This window comes from Aulonocara stuartgranti, assembly GCF_965226115.1.
Source record: "Aulonocara stuartgranti genome assembly, chromosome: 20".
Lineage (NCBI taxonomy): Eukaryota > Metazoa > Chordata > Actinopteri > Cichliformes > Cichlidae > Aulonocara > Aulonocara stuartgranti.
Genome location: NC_138956.1, coordinates 15,800,765 through 15,807,500, shown reverse-complemented (window position 1 = coordinate 15,807,500; position 6,736 = coordinate 15,800,765). Strand labels below are relative to the sequence as shown.

The following is a 6,736-nucleotide window of genomic DNA, read 5'->3' as shown; positions in this document are numbered from 1 at the left end:
TTGTTCAACAGGAAAAAGGCTGAACAAAAGACTCAAATCCCTCTCTCGTTGTGTTAGGAAAGAAAACTGCAGAATCACATATTGCGGAGCTACAAGCTGCAGTGACTCTTTGTGACATTGGAGGAGCTGAGAGTAGTTATTATGGATATAGAACACATTTCCTATGTGCATGTTATGGGAATGAATTAATGCATGTATTAATTTGGAGTTAAATGTTTTTATATTTGACTCTGATCTACTGCTAACTATTTTACACTCCTGGAATTGCAGCTACTAGAAAACAGAAGTAAACAGCAGCACCGAAGGCGCGCTCATCATTAAAATAATTCCCTTAAATTAAAATGTTTATTTTACTGCTCTGTGCACTAAATCCCAAGATTAATAACTTCTACAGCATAAATTATCTGCAACAGTGCTGCATTTCACTCTTATGTTTTTATAGATTTTAAATGACCAATTTATCATCATCATCATCGTCTAATAATGTTATTCAAAGGGATCTTTGTAAGCAGAAGAGTCACATGACGTGTCAAACACCTCGTTTTATGTGAGCATGCTGAAAGCAGTTTTAGATTTTTTTCACACTACTTAACACAATGAAAGCTGGCTGTGTTGAACTTGTTTCATAGTATACCCCTCTGCTGTAGAACTCATGCACTTCTATCCACTGTGAAAATCCCTAGGGAAATAATAAATAGCCAAAAGTACATAACAACAAAAGCACAGACTAAAAATAAATAAATAAAATAAAGAGACTTTCTATCACAATTAAAGCATATTATAAGTAAAACAAATCAGTGAGGACACAGTGTTTTCAGCATGAGTACCACAGTCATCGAGCCAGAGAAAAAGAGCGACTGTCATCTGACTAACCTGTAAATGTCACTGTATACCTTCTAGCAAGAGTAGTGGCTTTTAAGCTACACCTGCTCTAATAGGATATTTAATGCAGATTTTATTTTATTTTATTTTTTTAAATTGCTCCTCTATCCTATATTTAAAAAAAAAAAAAAAAAAAAAAAAAAAAAAACACACACACACGTCTCAAACATGCTATGAAGTCTATTTCTGTGTGTATATGGCCCATATACGCATATTGGTTTTGAAGCTATGTGGTCTGGACACAGACAAAGCTGTGAAATTGCCCTAAAAACTGGTTTTAAAATTTATTACAGCACTTCTAAAAGTGAGTAATGAAGCAGAATGCAGTTTTAAAGCTCCCAATAGCAAGCCAAAAACTGTAAATCATTAAAAAAAAAAGAAAAAAAAGAAGAGATACTTATTACTCCTTTAAACAAGTCAGCAGCTTCCTGCTCACACAAATCAGACTGATTAAATATGAGAATCAAATCGTTTTCTTGGCTTTCATTTTTCTATTAGCATAAAATCAAGAGGAAAAAAGCACTCAAAAGACATGAATAACAAAAAAAACCCACATTTTCTTTAATCCCCAATTTTTAATCCTCAACTTAAAGAAACAAACAAACAAGAGAACGAATGACACACAAATGATTTCTCTCACACTGAACTACCTGAAAATTAAACACATTAATAAAAAAATTAAAAAAATTAAAAAAAAAAAAAGTAAAAAGAGAGAGAGAGAGAACCTCACCTCTCCGATTGTGTAGTTGAGTTGTCTGGCTCGGACGATCATTTCCATCTGAAAGACGTAGCCTTTGGACACACACTGCTCAACAAGACTCTCCAGCACCTTTTTCTTGTATAGTCTGAAGTCAGTCAGTGGAGGAAAATAAATAAAATAAATAAACAATAACAAAAAAAAATAAAAATAAACACAGCAGTAGTGAAAGAAAATACAGCTCTAATGTAAGAGTCAGTAGCACTTAATTCACAGCATCACAACAGTAACACCAATTACCTGAAGCTGCCTGTGAGATCTGAAGCACCAGGTCTCAACAACACCTGAGCCAAAAAGTTGGCCCCCCGACTGTGAACAAGAGGAGGAAGGGGAGGAGAAAAAAAAAAAAAAATGAAGAAATATAAAACGTCAGCCTCTTGCCTATTAGGTGAGTGGAAACTGATTACAAAGTGTTAACCCGTAGTGACCTGATGAGTTTCCTGCGAAGGTCCCAGCCGTAAACCCCTCCGTTCCCTCGGTATCGAGTACCAGAAACCAGGTCGTAATTGCCTTCCTTCTGCTTCCTGACATAACAGAAACAAAAAGGTATTTGAAATAAAGGAAAGACACTAAAAACTGTCATCCGAGGCAGAGGTACTGAACAAATATTAATCTCTTGGAGCTGATTTAGTATTTGTTAGCTGAAATATTTGGCTGATACTGAGCTATGACAGACAAACAGTGCTGTGCAAAGTTTTTCTCTCTACATCCGTCAGATCAACAAACAATTAATTTTTTTATTTACTCAGGTTATGTCTAACATTAACACTTGTTTGCTATTCTGTGACTGTGCTGTATGTATCAACATATGTTACCTGAACCAACACTTTACTCTTTTCATACACAACATGCAGACAGTGAGGCTTGGTTTCCTATGACCCAGTACAAAAGCAAGTCTTTTTGCATCCAAAAGAACTGCCCCCTGCTGGCCATTAGAAAGAATGTAGATGAGCATTGGCTTCACATAAAGGCAGCGCGCACATTACTCTAAAGCAGAATTTGTGATGAAATTCAAAATGCTGTAGCTGCTGCAGCACACAGCTACATCACACAGCTCACTGCTACATCACACCTACATGGATTTCAGTTATTCAGCTGAACCTCTCCATCATGCTTGTGTTGTTGGTGCCTATTGGAGTTGTGCCAAAACATAATTTGTACAATTCTGAGAAGTTTAGAAGTGAATATTTGGGTGTAACCACCTTAAATGTAGCCTAAAAATCATTGGCATTCTTAAAAAAAAACAAAAAAACAAAAAAACAACAACATGCAGCCATGCACAGATTCACTGGTGTCTGTAGACACTCAAGCGCTACCTTGACTTCTCATATGTTGATGATGATTAGAATTTAAAAAAAAAAAAAAAAATCCAAGTTTCCTCATATTTCATCACAGTGTTTGCAGTTCTGTCGCCACTGATTTTCAGTCCACCATATCCCAGCCTTCCCCCCCCCCCGTTTCACAACTGTAGATTCTTTCTTTATTCCCTGTAAATCACCACTGGCATTGGTCCCTAAAATCCAGCCAGGTAAGTCTGGCTCTACAGAAATAAAAATATAGGAAATGGGAATTCAGAGACACTTACTGAATAAACTCTGGGATAAACTTGGGCTGAAATGGAAAAGAAAAACATTAAGATTATTGCTGACAAGAAATAGCAGACAGAGAACATGTTGTACATAACATTTTAGGCACATTAGAAATGGCAGAATGTATACCAGTAACCTGGTATCTTGCTGGTTTGTAGGTAAGAACAATTGACGTTTTAGGCTTCAGGGCAGGTCTCAAACTTAAATGAGCTGTGGGCCACTGCTGGTACGGTCATTTCATTGGAGGGCCACTTTAGTGTTCAAGTAGTACAATAACAAACAAACCTGAAAACACCCACAAATATTTCTGAAAATGTAGTGTTTCGTTTGTTTGTTTTTTAAATTTCAAATATTGTGTAACAAGACAAAACTGCAAATGTGAATACACATTTTTTTAGCCCTTCATTGACCTACCAAATAAGCAGACATAAGTTCACACATTAGTTCTTCAGTGCTGGTGAAAATTGTTTTCTTTACAAATAACTCTCTCACTGAACTAACACAGTCAATCAATCCCTGAACATGTTTATACTCGCTCTTGTTGTCTGCATATTAAATGGTAAATGGCCTGTATTTGTATAGCGCTTTACACAACCAGTCATCCACCCAGTCACACACACATTCACACACTGGTGATGGCAAGCTACATTGTAGCCACAGCCACCCTGGGGCGCACTGACAGAGGCGAGGCTGCCGGACACTGGCGCCACCGGGCCCTCTGACCACCACCAGTAGGCAACGGGTGAAGTGTCTTGCCCAAGGACACAACAACCAAGACTGTCCAAGCCGGGACTCGAACCGGCAACCTTACAAGGCGAACTCCCAACTCTGGAGTCACGATTGCCCCAATAGTTTTTTGCTTTTTAAAAAACTTATTATATTAACACTCAACAACAAACAGTAACTTCAAGATCCAAACTGCATTCTATTTCTTCACGTCAATATACGGGGCCGCAAATAGGGGTGACGTGGGACGCAAGCAGTGTTGGTCAAGTTACTTGAAAAAAAGTACTCAGTAACTAACTACTGATTACTTCCCCCAAAAAGGTAATCCCGTTACTTTACTGATTACTTATCTTCAAAAGTAATTAATTACTTAGTTACTTTTTAAAAACACGAACCTGAATAGGTGATAAAGCGATAGATCTTTCAGCCCAATTCAACTTTTTCTACATAATCCATCATACAAAATGTAATCAAATGGAAAAGTCTCTTTTTAAAAATTGTTTTATTAGTTTTAATCTTTTAACTTTATGCATCAAGCAAAAATGTAATTATATGCAACATTGGAAGAAATTTGTTTAATATTTAAACCTATTTTCTGCACATTCCAGCACATAAAATAATTTTTTTTGTGTGTTAACACTCATTCTTTCAAATAGATGCAAGTAAAACACAGCAGAAAATAAATAAAGTCAAAGACTGGCGGTCCTTTTGCTCCATTTTCACCTGTAAAGCAGGAGTAGGTTAGGCGGAGGTTTGCCTTGGTGCAGGTGTGCCGCAGCGTTCAGTGGAAGAATCTCCACTGTGAGTTTCCCATTACATGGTAGCGCATTCAGTGCTTGCTTGGAAGTTTAGGGGCTTTTTTCGCTGTAAAAAGAAGTTTTCTTCCCATGCACAATGGACACTAATGTTTTTGTCACTTTTTATGGAATCAAACTTAAAGTAAGGTCAGTACTTCCACGCTTTAAACGCTGCATGCTCATACTCTCTCCCGCACTCGATGTTATCCATTGTTGATCTGCACACAGCTGTTGTCACGAACGTCGCACTCGCTTACGTCACTGTCATGAGACATTCTTGCAAAACAATCACCGTTTTAATAACGCAGTAATGAAGCGTTCCTACGGGAAAGTAACGGTAATCTAATGACCGTTTTTGCAATAGTAATCCCTTTACTCGTTACTTGAAAAAAGTAATCGGATTACTGTAACCCGTTACAAGTAAGAAGTACCAGTAACACGTTACAAGTAACGCGTTACTGCCCATCTCTGGACGCAAGTGGCTCCCGGGCTGCGAGTTTGAGACCCCTGCTTTAGGGAATGGTAACGAATTGTCAGCCGATCTAAAAGAAGTAACTGCTGATATACGATTAACCTCTTAATCAGAAAGATAACCTTAAGAGTTGATGTTGAGACTGTAAGTTAGACATGTAGAATTTTACCACTTACTGTCGTCAAGCAATTAAAAGACGAACACAGACAGTATGACTGAAACATGCTCCACTCACATGATGGGAAAGATCTGCATCCATTATGATGATGAAGTTCCCAGAAGCATGCTTCATGCCGTGAATGTAGGCAGTGCCTTTGAAAGCAAGACAAACATTCTTATGAGCAGATAACAAAATGTACTAAAGCTTACACACTCATTTTGACATAGTTTAATACTTACCTAGGCCTAATTTTTTTGCTCTTGGTCGTAGCAGCTGAAACACAAAATAGTTTAAGTAAATCCTTTGGCATGGACAGTAAATACTATGGCAAATAGTTCCCAAGCAAAACAACGTTATGACATATAAAATGCGCTCTTATTTCATAAATGTATCTAACTTTCGTGATGTACTGTTGGTACTTCTTAAAGTAACATATCTATCTTTACGGCTTTAATACTTACGATCTTGTCCTCCCCATAGACTTTCTGAAGCTGTTCTGCCACCTCCAGTGTCCCATCTGGGCTTCCGTCGTCAATAACAATTATCTCGTAGTTAAACCCACTGCAAAAAAACAAAAAAACAAAAACAAAAGGCAAATGAAATATAAGAATACGGCAGCAATAAGTAAGCTTAACATTACCCTTACAGCTCTTATATTCTTGAAATCTTACACTGACCCATTGAAGCCGAGCAGCTGACACTACTTTAGTGACAGCTCATCATTGACTTCCACCGTTAGCTAGCACAAGCGGAAAGCCTTTGCTAGTTCCCAGTAACTCACCTTTCCCCGAAATACTTGACAAGCAGCCACACTATTAAAGGCAGGTTTTCTCTTTCGTTGTAGGTGGGTAATAGTACTGAGTATTTGTCCCCGCTGTCTCGGTTTGGCCGGGAAGTTTTCCTGCTTGCCATGGCGACGTTGAGCTTGTGCTCCTTCTTCCTTATATTATTTATAGGTGGTTAGCAAACAGCAAAATGGTGCATTACCGCCACCAACTGGTGTGGAGTGTGAACCTAAATGTCAAAAAACGCAACGTTAATCTCGTGCAGTTTTTTTTTTAAAGATCTTTATTTAATCTTTAAATACAATACAAAGTAAAATTAAACAGTATTGCATTAAAGGTTTTGTACTTCCAGAAATTGTGTACGAGAAACAAACAAACAAACAAACAAGCATTAGCCAGAACATACAATACACATACGCTAGAGAGGGGGGGGGGGGAGTTTATCTAATTAAGCCAGAGAGTAAAGTGATTGAAGGATCTTCTTTTTTTTTTCCACATACAACAATAGTTTTTATAGCTTTAGGGTTAGTATATTTCTGCAGTATATAGACTTAAGATATATTAAGGA

General features: G+C 37.6%; 1 protein-coding gene across 1 annotated transcript in view; it reads right to left on the bottom strand.

The window, feature by feature from the left end:
* The window catches only part of dpm1 (dolichyl-phosphate mannosyltransferase subunit 1, catalytic), a 9,270-nt gene extending 2,923 nt beyond the window's left edge, over positions 1-6,347 (bottom strand). Inside the window, exons 1-8 of the mRNA XM_082517594.1 lie at positions 6,165-6,347; positions 5,845-5,944; positions 5,623-5,656; positions 5,459-5,535; positions 3,225-3,250; positions 2,068-2,163; positions 1,880-1,948; positions 1,613-1,727 (exon numbers count right to left, since the gene is read on the bottom strand). Of these exons, the coding sequence (XP_082373720.1) occupies positions 1,613-1,727; positions 1,880-1,948; positions 2,068-2,163; positions 3,225-3,250; positions 5,459-5,535; positions 5,623-5,656; positions 5,845-5,944; positions 6,165-6,295 (648 nt within the window). The 5' untranslated portion in view covers positions 6,296-6,347. The remainder of the gene's footprint in view (positions 1-1,612; positions 1,728-1,879; positions 1,949-2,067; positions 2,164-3,224; positions 3,251-5,458; positions 5,536-5,622; positions 5,657-5,844; positions 5,945-6,164) is intronic.
* Between the last annotated feature and the right edge of the window lie 389 nt (positions 6,348-6,736).